Source organism: Chelmon rostratus, chromosome 12, assembly GCF_017976325.1.
Source record: "Chelmon rostratus isolate fCheRos1 chromosome 12, fCheRos1.pri, whole genome shotgun sequence".
Classification (NCBI taxonomy): Eukaryota; Metazoa; Chordata; class Actinopteri; order Chaetodontiformes; family Chaetodontidae; genus Chelmon; species Chelmon rostratus.
Genome location: NC_055669.1, coordinates 8194295 through 8209801, shown reverse-complemented (window position 1 = coordinate 8209801; position 15507 = coordinate 8194295). Strand labels below are relative to the sequence as shown.

Here is a 15507-nt window from a genome sequence, read left to right as displayed (position 1 = left end):
CTCCACGTCTGACTGGGCCATTCCAGCTGCCGTACAGCTGGATTGCAGGTGTCCTCTGTCGGAGCGGAATCATTACAGTTAGGTGGGTGTCATGTTTATAATTATCTGCCACACATGAAAAAGGATTAGATCTAATCCCTCGGATATGCTCATTTTACAATTCGAGATTTATGCGTATTGTTGCGTTCTGCTTGTGTGTGATTGTGTTTGATTTGGCTGGCTGTAGTCACAGTGAAATGCAGGCGCTGTGCCACCTGGTGGTCAGGTTTGTCACCACAGCAACAAAGCTGATGAAGGCCACAGTTGTCACCTGTTTCTGTCATTTTATTAAAAACAGACAGCTCTTACATCAGGATAGTGATTCTAGTAAAATCAACAAGTTGGCATATTGGCAACAAGAATCTGTCTTTTCTTTCACGTGTTGACAACAAGTATGTAGCATTTCTTTCTATGTTTTACACACGTTTTCTTTAAAAAATGCTCTGCCGCTGCAAGAATGCAAATAGCAATCTGTAATGTTCCTCTAAAAACATGAAAGCACCCGGGATAGTGAAACTTGTTATAAGCAGACTTTTTGGTAATAGTCAACAACATATTCAATAAAATAAAACATCATAATAAATATTTTTTTCATTGCATAGTTTGCAAAGCTAAGCTTCTACTTGGATGTGCAAAGGTCAGAAGTATCTATGAACATCAACAGTAAAGACAACAGAAAACGTTTACTGTGTACTGACTCAGCAATCATGGCTTGCACGTAAGCTTTACCTCACTCGCTGATGACATAAAGCCCGTTTGGATGTCATCCCATCCCAAACTGGTGCTAACGCTTGTGCAGAATTCAGGAACAGTATCGTGAGCGCAACAGCTCAACCCAAAGCGTCAGCGTTAAACTGAGCCGCCAAGCGCCTCACACAGAAAGGAGCACATGTGAGAGGATCATATGTCTGCAGATTGTTTTCCAGTTTTCCAGTCCTACACAGCTCGAGCTTTAGCATGGGCCTGCAGGAGGGCGGCCGTGTCTGCGTGGGAGCCCTGCATGGCGATGGAGAGTGCGTTTCGACCACGCTGAGCAACGACAAGAAAGAAAAAGAGGAGATTAGGATGGAGACACATCTTAAAATCTGAAGCTGTGTTACGATAGACACATTTGACATAGGAAAACACAAGAAAAAAAGGAAAAAACACAATTTTAGCCATGCTAAGGGATGGCACATCCACGCTTAAGAGACTGAACATCTCAACAATTATTGGATGGATTGGCATGAAATGTGGCACAAAGGTACATGTTCTCCACAGGATCGAGGTGTATCATCAGGCAAAAAATGGAATTATCCAAAACTTTTGTTTATGACTAAATAACTGCAGAACTAATGGCATTCCCATGAGCCTCAGCTGTGCTTTGTGTTTGGTGCTAATCAGCAAACGTTAGCATGGTAAACCCTATACCTGCTCGACGTGTTGGCGTTGTCACGTTAGCACTTGCCTCAAAGTTCGTACAGCTCTGGGCTTGGTCTTGATTTCATGTGAGTAGTTTCAGGGTGCAGAATTAAGGTCCCCAGAAGACAGATTAAACAACAAAACTAATGTGCAAGGTTGCAATTTCAGTCCTCAAGACAAATGGGTTAAGATTTAATTTCATCAGACTTAATTAGTCTAACTAATCTGAGTTTGTGTCAAGGTGAAGCATGTTTCAGAGTCAAGACAGGTCGCTCGTGGTTGATGGTCTTTCTGTCTTTTACTGTGAGACTGTGTCAAAAGTAGTTGATGCATTTGCTTCCTCTCCTCTGCTCTGCTCTCTTCCCTGCCTCCACTCGCGCCAGACTGGCGGATAAGGTACTGTTAGCGGATTAGCTCATCTCAGCCCAGGGAGATTTATTTTACTGTAGCCTTGATTAATCCTGGGAGAGCTCTATTCAGCCGCATCCAGACTGTCAGTCCACCCACGTCCACACAGTGTCAGTCAAAACATTCCAGCTTTCATACGTCTAAGCTCCTTTTTGTGCTCAGTTCTGTGAATAGAAAAGTAGATATGCCATTTCGCTAACAAATATAACAGGATTTCACAACAGAAATGGAGTTGGAGTCAGCATATGAACTATGTGCTGAGATTTAATTTAATGGGGTTGCTGCATGTTGTTTTGTTTTTTTTTGGCTGATTTTTTTTGTCCCATTAACTGTGATTCTTTTGGTATAATGGCCATAAACAACTAATACCACCGACAAGACAGCTCGTACCCTGTGTCTCACAGTAGTGGCAGTTACAAAGAAGACAGAACTTGTAATTGCTTGTCTGGTCACAGGGTTGAGAGGATAACACGGGAAGTACACTGTCCATGGGACCTGGTTTTGTGCAGTACCACCTTGTCAGTCAGCGTGAGGTCACACTGGCTCCTCTCCAGCAGCAGCCTTGCGATGTGTGTGTGGCCCCTCTCGGAGGCGAACATCAGGGCCGTGGTCCCCTGGTTGTCCTGGATGTTAGCGTCTGCTCCGCAGCTCAGCAGCAGGCGAACCATCACCACTCGCCCGTGTCTCACTGCCAAGTGCAGAGCTGTCTGGCCCGTCTGTGGACGACAGATAACACGTCAGAAACAGAAAATGAACATTTAGAGATCTGTTAGAAAACACTATGTTTATCTGTGCTACTCTGGCCCTTCTGTCTACACTGCTCATCTGAGTTATTGGAGTTGAGCGCGCCATCTTTTGAAGTTCAGTGTCTTGCTAAAGGATGTTTCCGAGGGACACTCTAGCAATTTAGCATTGCACTCTCATCAAGTTAGGGGAGCAACAAGAGTCTATAAGAATTAATTAAAAGAATAAATGGTCAATATTTAAAGCAGCAGAGGCTGAGATATCCTGTGGGTCAAGCTTCAAAACACTGCATCCTACATTTGCATGCGACTCAGTTGCATCTCTCATTAGACCCTCCCTGCCTGCTAAAAGCCCACATCTTTTAAACTGCACCCCCAAGCTCTAATAGACCAATTTCACATAACCTTGAGGGGGTTATTTTCTCAGACTAAAAAGCCTGCCTTCAGGGCCACATAAGCATTTATACAACTGTCTTCACAGGCTGAAAAGTAGTCTTTATCACAAGTAAGCTGATTTTCATGCATACAAATCAGTAGAATGGCCCTTCAATGTTGTGTGTGATTGTTTGTTTGGATGTGATCTTCCCTTTACTCCACAGAAACAGAGTGCTGGGACTCAAACTAACAAACTTACTGTTGCATTTAAACTGTGTTTGCAGAGCTCGTGTTACCTGGTTAGAGCGAATGTGAATGTTGCCCAGCTCCATTAGCTTGCGGACCACCTCCATGCCGTCAGGGGCCGTCAGCGAGGCCAGCATCACCGCTGTATAGCCGGCGTTGTTCTGAAGGTTCACATCACTCACACCTGTAAAGCAAAGAGCAAAGTAAAACACAACCTTTTCAGTATTTAAAAGCCAACTATTCTTACGTGAGCTCTGGCAGCGCAGCAGTGTCACCTGTGTCCAGCAGCAGGCTGACGATGCTGTAGTTGCAGTGGGACACGCTGTAGTGCAGCACTGTGTTGCCGTTGTCGTCGGCCAGGTTGACCAAGAAGGCCAGCAGTGACGGCGTGGCCTTCTTCACTTCTCTCAGGTACACAGCCAACCTGCTGGCCACTGAAGCCTCCTCCGCTGCCACGCTGAACCAGTGCTGAAACAACACGACCAGGGCCTTCCTCTGGAGAAAAGGTCATTCAACAGACACATTTTGAATCAGTATTCATTTGTCTGAGAACGAAAATAAGCTGGAAACACAACATTGACATATTGTTGCCATATAAAGTTGCTGTGATGAACATGCTAGCAAACAATTGCTGCATAATGATTGCATTAATTCTGAGTCGTGTTTTAATGCACCCATTGAATGTAAGTCCAATATGCACTGTTATAGTATCTACCAACAAAAATCTGTCTCTTTAGCTACTAAATGTGTTCATGTTGGTCTGCTGTTTGGTGCTGGGCAGGCTGCTTATTGTTGGTTTATTAGAGCTGCTTCACTGAAAACATCTGGAAACAAGCTAATGAAAGAAGTGAGAGTGAACCAAAACAGCTGCTGGCCATAAAACCAAAACAATGAGCTGAAAGATGCAAAAATGCTGATGTGAGCGAAACTGCATGCACTTTTTCCATTGTTGATAAAAAAAAATATTCATATGTGCAGCTTTAAAGTCAAATCAAGTTCTTCCAGTTCACCTTCACAGGTGTGCCATTATTGCAAGCAGCTTCAAGGTTTGATTGAAAGTTTCTGTGGAAGAGTTGAGACTGCTTACCATGTCGTCATTGGGGTTGTCCATGTTGTCCATGTGATCTTTGAGGAACTGACAAGCAGCCATAAAATCTGCACTCACAGTCTCCCTAGAAGAACGAGCACGTGTGCACGAGGAAACGGGGGGTAGAAAGAGATTTAGCCTCGTAGCATTCGGAACATATTCCCATGAGATCAAATGAAAATAAGGAGCTATTCTCTGAAGAGTAAACGCTGCGATTCCTTTTTCCAAACAAACACTGATAACAGGCTCTGTTCCGGTTCCTCACCTGCCCCCAGTGGTAGTTCCTGAGCCAGAGCTGCCCTCCATCTGTTCTCCCGGGGGCTGCGGTTTCGTCTTGGCCGTCTTCTCTGTAGCCTCAGCCTCCACAGACGCTACGCCTCCATCTGTCCGCCCTGATCCTGTTCCTCCTGATATCATCTGTCTGTCTGGGCCTGTTTGCCTCCCTCCCTCTATCTGTCTCTTCTCTGGGTCTGCATCCACCTGGGCAGCAGCCATCTCCCTCAGGCCGGCGCCGCTCTCCTTCTGCTCGCTCCGGTTTGCACAGCGCTGCCCAAACAGACTTTTCTGGCATCTTAAAAAAAAAAATAAAGGGGAGCAGAGCAGAAAATTACAACTCTTGGCCCCCCAATGCCGGTCAATGCTGGCAGCTGAGTCTACACTGATCCATTTTGTAGGCCACAAGGTCACATATTGTTCAAACGCTTCAAAAGCTGCACTTCTAACGTGTTGTTAGCATTTAGCGTGTCAAGAATCAGCTTTAAACCATCCTTGTTTCTTGTCGGAGTTGGTTCATTTTGGAACAAAGATTTTTGGAAGAGATTTCTAATGCATTATTCATATTATATGGTCCAGGATATTTCAGGCAACATTTAGAATCCAAACCTTTTAAACCGTCAAGGCTGGAAATCAAAGGCCAAAGTCAAAACAAATTAAATGTGATGCCTGTGCTGCTTGTGGAAGGGGCGAGGTTCACTGCTTTATACAACACGCAATAGTATAAAAGATATTACTACATGGACTCAGGAACACTTTGTGAAACCGTGTTGATAAATACAGTTTGTTTGAGAATGATTGCATTTGCATTTTATTTCACGCTTTACACAAAGTCCCAACTTTCTTGGAATCGGGGGTCTGTTATTTGGTTCAGGATAATTCAATCAAGGTTTAGAATCCACTCCTTCAAAGCATCATAACTGAACGTTTAACATGAGTTAAATTTGCTTCATTTTCAAAGAGTACAAGTCTCACTGTGTTGACTCACATAGGATTTGTCTGTTACACGCTTACAACCAAACAGATGTCATATATTATAGTTATACTAAGCCAAAAAAAATACCCTGATCCCCACAAATCCATCCTGAAAACGGTTGCTGTCACCTTTTCCAGCTTGCCTGGCTAATCTAACTTAGGCATGATAAATAAACTCTTACTGGAGGTCTTGGTAAATGGCAAATGTTGACCGGAGCTCAATTATCCTTCAACATGGGAGTCACCACTTTCCTCCTCTAACTGACAGCTTTAGAGGGCGTGGCGTTCATCTTTCAGTCTTAAATTATGATGTTTTTCTCAGTCAGGACCATACAACAGTAGCTGAAATAACCTCAAGTTAGTGTGCCTGTCAACCAAAACTATGGTTTAAGCAATAATCATAACTCTGAAGGTCGCTTAAGTCAGAGAGAGTTATTTACTAACCCTTCATTATCACCCCCAGAAGGTGGGCTTTCTGACGTCCAGGCACATCCATCTGTCCTCATGATGGATTTAGAGGCTGCATGGAAGACAAACACAGAGGATATGATGAAATCAAAACAGCTGAACGACAACATTAAACTCTGCTCATCGAATATATATTTAGCACGGTGTATGGATTTTGAATAAATATTCAAACTTGTTTGACGAATAAGATAGTGACATAAACCAACAACAGCCCTCAGGTTACATCTAACAGGTGAACTGAGGATCTCAATTTGACAGCACATCATGATGCCGCCTCTTCTACACTAAGTGGGAACAGAATTCGATTTTCAAGTGTCGGCTTTCAAATGTGAGCAGAAGGAAAAAGTTTTTAGAAAGTATTTTGACAAGATTTCTGAGCTGAGACCGACGTGCGGACACGACTTTAAGCACAATTAGGAGCACTTCGACGACATATAGTGTTTCTGCACTGAAATAAAACTGACCTTGTGGTTTTCCAGCAACAGCCAAAGTCCACACATAAACTCGCTCTTACCCCTGTGTTGATACAGCTGGTAGCACCGACAACAACTTCAGCTCTGTCTGACTCAGGCTTCGCACCAAAACTTCACCGGCTCGCCTCACAACGCTGGATGATCTTATTCAACCCTGCGGGCCTCAACAGCAAAAGCAACCCTGCTCTTCATCCAGTGAGTAGCATGGTTTTAAAGGTTTGATTTAAGTTTAGTTTTCTGGAGATGCTTGTTGGAGATTTGGATTCCTTGTTACATTTAGAGAGAAGTACCTTTAAAGCACAGCGCCCCCTGTAGAGCATGTTTACCATGTACAGAACCAAGGCTGGGTTACCACTGTGGCCCAATCTGGGCCCTTTGCAGCGTGTCAATCCCTCTCTCTCCCTCCTTCCCTGTCCCTCTTCAGCTGAAAGCCAAGCAAAAAAAAAGCCAGGAAAAAAATAATTTAAAAAGATATAAAAGCTCACTCCTCCCAGCTTGGCATGCTGGGATTTCTGACACTTTTAACAGGGGAACACTCTTTAACTACACCAGCTGTATCGGGAACTAACTAGGGTCAACCAATCACGTGCTCCAGTGAAACACAACCAATCAACTAAGAGTAAGACACCATTTAAATCAATACAAGAGTTCGCCTTCAAGGCCTTGAAGCAAACAGATTGACTTCTTCTTTCCCAGAGCAAGTCCAAACCACAATATTAGGATTCAATCTCCCCTCGTGTAATGTGAGAGCACCTCTTCTCAACATGGAGCCAAGAACATGAAGTCTGAATTTAGTCTGCAGCACATATTTGTAGTAGTCAGCGATTTTCAGTCACATAATTTGCCTTTACTTGCCTCCTGCGGCTTGTGAGTTGTGAGTTGGTGCAGATAGAGGGCCACCATTGATAGCAAACTGTTTTTTCCACTATGTGCATTCATTACAGTCCTGCAAAATAGATGCAGTCTAATCATTACAATGTACAATACCTCCCTGTTGAATTGTCTCCCCATCGTTGTGTCCATGCTGGGTGTAGTAGGAGGTGAGGACGTCAACAAGTCCCATCATCTCCCGCTGCAGAGAGTTGACTTTGGCGTCTGGGTGCCTTCGAGGTCTGCCCTCCTCTCCTGGCTGACTGTCTGCACACAAGCACTCCCACTGCTGATCCAGGAGCCTCTTGATGTTCTTGATGTGGTGGACGACCACTGTTGTATCTATGTCGTCGTCTGAAGCGCCTCCCACAGACACCAGTGGGCTCCTTTCAGTAGGATCGACCGCAGGGTCTTGTTGTCGACTTCTCTGTCCGTTTGTGGCGACAGTCCTTGCAGTGGTGAATGCGTCCGGAGCCCATGACACTTTATTGCACGGCTCAATGGATCTCACCACTGCCTCGTCACCATCCTGTTCCACCACCACTCTCTCTGCACGAACCCACACGCCAGGATTTCTGATAAGGTGCTCGATCTTGCCATCCTTCTTTCTGCTCTCGTCTTGCTGCTCCCTGAGCAGCCCCAAGGCCCTCTGGAGCTCCAGGCCGGTCTCGTGGAGCTTCTGCTCCAGTACAGCCACCTTGGCCTGCAGGGACGTCACTGTCAGCAGCTCATCCAGATCTGTGCTCGTCCTCCACCCGTGTGTTGGATTAGAGTCCTCTTGACTGACGCCGTGATTTCTAGGAAGCATGACGTGGCTTTCGTGCCGAGGCCTTTTGCTCTCCGCTGTGCCGTAATTGGATGAGGTGTAAGAGTCTGCGGTTCCATTCATCGAGGGGGGTGGGATATGTGGATTCAGGCCCAGACGGAGCCTTTCTCTTTCCTCCTGCAGGATGCAGATCTGCGCCCTGAGCTCTGGAATCACCCTCATCTCCATCTCCAGCTCCCCCACACGCTCCAGGGCCTCTGTCAGACGCCTCAGAAGCCCCGAGCAGTCCTGGTGTCGGGGGCTGTCTGTGGAGTAGAAGACGTCTTCGCAGGAGATGTTTCTTCCTCCCAGGTGATCCCTCGAACTCCGGAGGCTGCCGGGGTCGTCGGTGGACTCTGATCCCTGTCTCAGCAGTACCGTGAGTGGCAGACTGGAGGCACGGAGGAGATGAGGTCTGATGTGCTCGCCTAGAGGCTGCTCATCAAACTCCTTGATTCTGGCCTCCATCTCAGTCAGGGATTTGAGCCCTGTGGGAGAAAGTGGTGACCTGTGATCATTTGCCCAGGAGGTGTAGCCATGGTGATGGACGTCTGACAGCCGGGACCTTGGGCCAAGAGCTCCAGTAGACCCCCAGGCGCTCGGGCGGTAGCCACACACAGACGGGTTGAGGTGCCGGGGAAGGGTGCTGGCTCGTGGGCCCTTGCTTCGGCGCTGGATGGGGACTCTTTTGATTGTGTTTCCTTTCTCTATGTCATCTACATATTTTAGGAAGTCCAGGTCAAGTCTAAAGCCATAGGGGGTTTCCACTGAGTACAGGGGCTTCCCTTTAACTCCATTCTCTGTTGTTTTACGAGGCAAGATATTTCCTGTAAACATTAAAACAGTATTTTAATATCCATCACAAATAAATATCTGATTTAGTGAAATTCTGTCAAGTCAGGGGCCTTTTTTTACCGTTTTGTCCTTCCATCATGTTCCTGTCTTCAGTTGTCCAAACAATTTGTCGTCACATTATCCGGTTGGACCTTTGCTATCTGATGAAAAAAACAAACAGACTCAAATGCAACACATGGGAAACACATTTGTGCATTTTTACAAGTGGCAGAAGTGGTTATTGTGAGGTTATCTAATAAAATAATGAACACAGTCATGATTTCTGAGGGGGAAAACAGATGAATTTTAGCACTGCCATTCACTTGAGGTTTCGCTGTGGTATTTTTGGTGGGAGACGAGGTCTTAATTTAATGACCAGATGGAAGATCACTCTGAACGGCAATTTTTTCTCCTCCCACATGTAGCACAAAGCAGAAAACACAAACCTTCGCTGCCTTTCAAGTGTTTCTCTCTCTATTCTTCCTTCTCATTCGCCTCTTTTCCCGAAGACTTCTGTATTTTCTCACACTCGCGCTGCTTCATTTCTTCCATGCATCAGGCTGCTATTATTCAATGGTGGCAGGCCTGATGTTCACTTGATTACAGCCCTGCCATCCAGCACGAGAGCTGAAAATAGCTTGAGACTGTTTAGTCCAGCGGCTCTGGCCAGCAGAGCAAAACACACTCCTACAGGCACAAATACAGACAGCCATTGTTGTAACTCGCTGCTGTCCTCCCTTCCTCCTGCTCTCTGTGCCTCCTATAAGGTCTACAGCCTTCTTTTAGATCCTTGGTTTACTTTTACTGACCGGTCTCCAACTCTAACTTCCTTTTCCTCTTGTGTTTCCCTTAAAGTATTTGCACTCTGCATGATTTTTACACTACACGGCTCTACTGCCCTCTTCTTCTCGTCCACGTGAGAGAATAATCTAGTCATCGCCTCGCTTACCTCCTCCTCTCAGCGTCTTTCCCTCCACCCTCCCTCCCATGCTCCCCTCTCCTGACCACCAGCTCTGTGGCAGCCTGCTGTCCTCTTGAGGCACCGCAGCCGCCAAGCCGCAGCCCCAAACAATGTCAGCTATGCAGTAAACAGACAAACACCACCAAATGGCCCTGCTGGGAATTCTGACCCCCATCATTCACAAACTCTCTGACAGCCGGCAGTAACCAGAAACAAATCTGCAAATTACCTATATGGACGTGCACATTTTCACACGCTAACATTTAAACACTGAGATACAGTAGGTGCATGTACACTTGAAGTCAGAGACACTTGCTGCAAATGTGCATGAATACGTGCCGGTCCAGCATGCACACACCATGTATAAACTACATCGTATATGTATACCACGTATGGGCAATGTCTGGTACAGTATGCTGGCTTCTTGTTTCCAGATGGGTGGAGTTTAGCAGGATGTGAAAATATATTTCTAAAAAAAATGCATGCAATGAAAGCATGCTTGTCCAAAAAATTACTTTTTTCTATCAAAAAAGCCAACGTTCTCAAATGTTGATTGATTGTTTTTGATCTAAATTGTGGTAGATTTTCTGGTAAAAGAAAATAAAACAGCAAAACTTATTTTTGTTCATCTGATAACAGGATTTATTGGAGTAGAATTCCTTCTCACTGTATATTCTGTCCTGTTGCCCCCACAGAAACCGAATACATGCGATACATTGAAACTGATACGGCATGTATGTTGTTATACCACGATGTTGAGAGGAATCTTTCAGCACTCGACCTGTCAAGTCTAAATTTGGCCTATACATGTGGGCGTGAAGCCGAAGTCCTCGAGAGAGGAAACCCAGACGTGTCTTCATTTTACAGCCTAATAGAAGATCTCTCAGTCTGATATCCTCCAGGTAGACGGAGAAACTGGAAGGGCAACAAGGTAAAGCATTTTGTTGTGATGAAATGTCTGGAGCCAGCGAGGCATTAAGATTAACAAAAGAGCTGAATGTTGACTACAAGCAGAGAGTGAATTCACGGCCGACTCTGTGAATCAGCACAGCACAGCAGAGCACCTGTTACTGCAGACAGCTCAGTCACTCTCACTGCTGGCTGCGGCTCCACAGAATGGAAACACATTATTTCACTTCTGTTTTTTGAAGTAAAATAGAAGAGTTTCATCTTAAGGTCACACGTCTAGCTTGTAAAAAGTACTCCTACTAAACGAGTGATTGCACACCAATCAAATGCTGTGTTAAAAGAATTGATACACCACCCTCATATCTGCACACTAATGATGAAACTACAGCTGGGAGGCTGTTAGCTTAGCTTAGCACAAATACTGGTAGCAGGGGGAACAGCTAGCGTGGTCCTGCCTCCAGGCCGCAACCTCCCTTAAAAACTAAACTTTGTTCTTTGCACAGATTAAACAAATTAAAAACAACATGCTAATGAGGGAGCTGATGCTGATCTTCTGTAACTCTTGGCAAGCGAGTCAGTGTATTTCCCAAAATGTCAAACCATTCCTTTAACGTATTCTTGGAAAATATCAAAAGATCGGTACCCTCCTGTATCTATCTTCAGAGACAATCTGTGTTTTTAGACCATTTATTGTCTGCACTCAGACAAACAAAGTGAAATGGCTGTAGCCAACCAGCTTCTCACACATAAATATAGACGTACTTGTAAATGTCTTTCCGACCAGGTTACCACAGAGGAAACAATATAGCAGAGTTAGGTTTAGGGCAATTCCCAAGAGTAATTGCCTAACTCTCTCCACATTTCTGTGGCACAGGTTTTAATTGTGTACGCTCAGAGCAGTAGGCCCACCTCACAGGAAACCCAAGAAATGAAACGTAAAATATTTGCCTTACCCCAAACAGGCCCCAGCCAGACAGTCCTGCACAACACTGCAGCACCGCTGCCTCTGCACACATTGAACTCAATCCAAGTCAAGCATCAGAGTGAGTTCAACTTTTTTCTTTTCAAAATCAAGGTTTCCTTTGTGTCCAGCTAAAGCGCTTGTTTAGGAAAAGTCACATCTTTAGTGACTCAGTTTAGTTCTTTTCATCTTTCTGTTCCCACAGCAGCTGCTCTCTTCCTCTGGGTTAATGTGTCCCTCCTCACACAGACCTTTTAGACTTCCCGCATCAGCACAAACCTCATAATCACAACATCGCTCTCCACAGCGTTCTTCACCAAAGCCACAAATTAAATATGAACTCATGACACAGCTAGACGGCCGACTTCCCAATGAAGCGATGATAAATGGTTGAACATCACATTAGGATGAATGGATTATTTTGGATTTCACATTTGATTCAGTAAAAGATATGGTACAGAGCTTGTTTTAGGCCACATTAGTGGCATCATTCAAGGGATGGCAGTGTTGGTTTGTCGGTCCATCACTTTGGTCTAGACTGAAATATCTTGCCATCTACTGGATGGGCGGCCATGGAGATGGACATTTATGGTCCCCAGAGGATGAATCTTCCTGACTTTCCTGATGCCTGACTTTTCATTTAACACCACCATGAGACTGACATTTGTTGTCTTGAGTGAAATGGCATCATGTATGTGTTAATATGTTCAACACTTTGGTTTATGACCAAATACCTGTAAAACTGATGACATTCCCATCAGCCCTAGCTCAACTTTGCGTTTTGTGCTTAAACAAACATTAGCATGGTGAACATAGTACACATTTCATCTGCTAAGCATTGGCATGCCAGCATTGCCACTGCACGCCTGTTAGCATCATGATGTTAGCATTAAGCTCAAACAACTGCTGTGCCTGAGTGCAGCCTCGTGGAGCCGCCACAGTCTTTTTACAACTCGTACAATTACATACAGGCTTTTGTATTCTTGTTTTCTTGGGTTCACGTGGGGTGAATTTGCAGAGCTGTCATTTTAGATACTCTATCCCATTGTTCAAGCCACCCACCAACTTGTACTCTGTGTTTGGACAGAACCAGTTTTTGACACCACCATAATGTGTGTGTGTCTGACTTTCTCCCCATGCACTTTCCCTCCAAGTCAAAATTCCGAGTCTGTCTCTTACTTTCTCAGTGCCTGTCGATTTCTCTGTACAGTGTGCGTATCTACATGTATCCTGGTCTATGTTCTGTTCCCGGAAAAAAAAAAAAAGTCATTCCTCCCATCCACTTTTTGGCTGTCCGGACCATGATTTTTTCCAGTGCATAACTCTCAACCTTGTCTTCTGTTCAGAGTTGATTTAGAAAGCAAAGCCAACTGTTTGGAGTTGAGCTCCCTTTTCCCTCCTGCTATGTCTCTTCTTTTTTCTGTCAAACTCACATTTTTTACTCACTGTCTCCATAAAGACTTCCTAGAAATCCCTCAAGCCCTGTGATCTTTTTTTTCAGTTTGTAAGTTTTTGTCTTGAGACTTTGGACCACTGGAGTTGTCCTGGTCGTAGTCCAACAGCAACAGGGTTGGATTTTCATTGTGGCATCCAATCCTCATTGTGTGGTATGTGGAGCCAAAGCTCATAGGATGAAACAGCTGCCAGGGGCTTCATGCAAGGAAGAAAGCTGTGGTATGTTAACATGGCAAGGTTAAAATAGAAAGTGTGCTGCCCTGTGTGTGTGTGTGCTCACATGGACATGTGTGTTTGTGTTGCTTCATGTGCTTTTCTGTGCAGTATGTGTAAATATAGGTGCAATAAAATGTAAATGTCGTTCAACATTTAATCTTTAAAAAGGAAAACTTATTTTCCTGAAAGTCCAATTAGTATTCAACGCAGGCCCAGAGGTCCACTCCACACAATTTGTTAAATCACTTTAGAGTCAAAAGCTTTTCTGACCCTGAATTTAGATCAGCCAGTCCCGGATCGAAGACTTTCAAGGTCAGCATTCAGCATCTCAGCTTTGATTAAGTACCCAATCCAACAGTCCCTCACCGGCTGAGAGAGTCATGATGAATATTAAAGCAGAGCTTACCTTGTGACATGTGTTCAGCAGTTTCTTCCACTTTGTCTTGCTGATGTGAGGGCGTGTTTGTCAGACAGTCCACCACAGTCTGCTCTCAGCTCAGTTCAGCCTGCCTGTCTGTCTCCAGAGAAGGCGGGGAGGTGCTGTCAGGGAGAGTGGCATGCCGCGGCTGTTTGGTAAATGCCAGTGTGTAGCCCCTGCCATAACAGAAGCTGGGTCTGCCTGTGTGTAAAAGAGAGCAGGGAGGGGCTTGTGAGGATGCCTTCCTACTGTACCTCCTGTCCAACGAGACTGACAAGTGGGAGGCTAGACATGCTGAGCCACACCCACTCCCCAGACAGCAGCCAATAGGGGATCAGAGGTGTAGCCGGCGGGGAGAGGCAGCAGCTCTTCTGGGACTCTGGTGACAACATGTCAAAATATGGAGCATCTGGTATGAAGTAAGAGAAAGTACCAGAGTCACCTTACTGTGGACCATCCATAATACTCTCAGGTAACATCAGTGACCGTGCAGTCCCTCATAGACCCCTGTCTGCCAGAATGTGTAACCCTACCCCAGTGTTATGTGGTCTCAGAGCAGAGGGGCTTGGTGCAATCCATGGGGGTTAATTCTGTCAAAGCATGCCTCTCATTCTTCATGGATCCTCTTTCAGCCGCTTCCTAGCATCTTCCTTTGGTACACTACCATCATGCCAGGACTGCCTTCCCCTTCTCTTCATAAGGGCAGTGGACAATAGGTAACAACTGTCTGATTGCCTGTCCTAGATCAACAAATGTTGTGAAGAGGTGAAAATTGTTTTTTTAGCCTTGCTATGTCTGGTGGACCATCCACCAGTTTTGTCCAGACTGAAATATCACCATTTGATGGATTGCTGTGAAGGTTGGGACGGATATTCATGTTTCCCAGATGATGAACCTTACAGACTTTAGTGATCACCTGGCATTTCCTCGAATGCCACCATGAGGTTGACTTTTGTAGCCTTATTTGAAAAACTTTGAGATGGATGTCATGAATTTTAACATTCATGTCCCCGTCCCCATGCTTTAGTTCAGAGCATGGCCTCCCTAATTGGGGTCCCTACCTGTCCACCAGATGCCCTCAGAGTTTTGTACCAGGCTTCCTCATTCAGCTGCTCGTCTGTTCACACTTGCCTCATCAGTCACTCACGGCAAAGGCCAGATCATTTGTTCTTTCATTCGTTCATCCTAGTTGCCATGTGCTTTGTGCTTTGGTTTTCAATCAACTGGAACCAAACCCTGATTCTGTTCCTTTACCAGGACCTGGACCTGGATCTACCTGCCTGTCAGTTTGTCAACCAGTACCAGCACCTGCCTGTAAGATCATTTCTGTACAATGAATGACTGAACTGCACCAGTCTGCCTGTTTTCTCTCCCCGCTGCCAGCGCTCCCATCTGTGACAGTGTGACGAGGATCTGGGCTGGTTTGTGTGGCGAGTGACCGATGAGGGAAGTTAGAACAGGTGAGCTGGGAAATAATGAAAACATCTGAGGGCATCAGGTGGACAGGCGGGGAGTGGCAATTGATGGATTTGAGCAAGTAAGCGAGAGGCAGATGGTGACACGCTCTCTTATTATCTTTATTTCCTTCTC

General features: G+C 45.3%; 1 protein-coding gene across 1 annotated transcript; it reads right to left on the bottom strand.

Annotated features, from left to right (window-relative positions):
• Positions 1-346: 346 nt before the first annotated feature.
• LOC121615391 (KN motif and ankyrin repeat domain-containing protein 4-like) lies at positions 347-13994 on the bottom strand. Its single transcript, XM_041949736.1, has 10 exons — positions 13906-13994; positions 9079-9158; positions 7476-8990; positions 5992-6067; positions 4565-4870; positions 4300-4384; positions 3488-3707; positions 3263-3396; positions 2364-2564; positions 347-1068 (listed from the first exon to the last, which is right to left on the bottom strand). The coding sequence occupies exons 2-10, from the start codon at positions 9095-9097 to the stop codon at positions 976-978; spliced, it is 2649 nt and encodes an 882-aa protein (XP_041805670.1). The 5' UTR covers positions 9098-9158; positions 13906-13994; the 3' UTR covers positions 347-975.
• Between the last annotated feature and the right edge of the window lie 1513 nt (positions 13995-15507).

Bases quoted from the DNA above. Each gene is read 5' to 3' on its own strand.
- LOC121615391 (XM_041949736.1), bottom strand. The intron at 4,871-5,991 runs GTTAGTAAATAA...TTTTTTTTTAAG, and splicing joins TCTGGGGGTGATAATGAAGG to ATGCCAGAAAAGTCTGTTTG. The intron at 2,565-3,262 runs GTAACACGAGCT...TGTCGTCCACAG, and splicing joins TTCACATTCGCTCTAACCAG to ACGGGCCAGACAGCTCTGCA.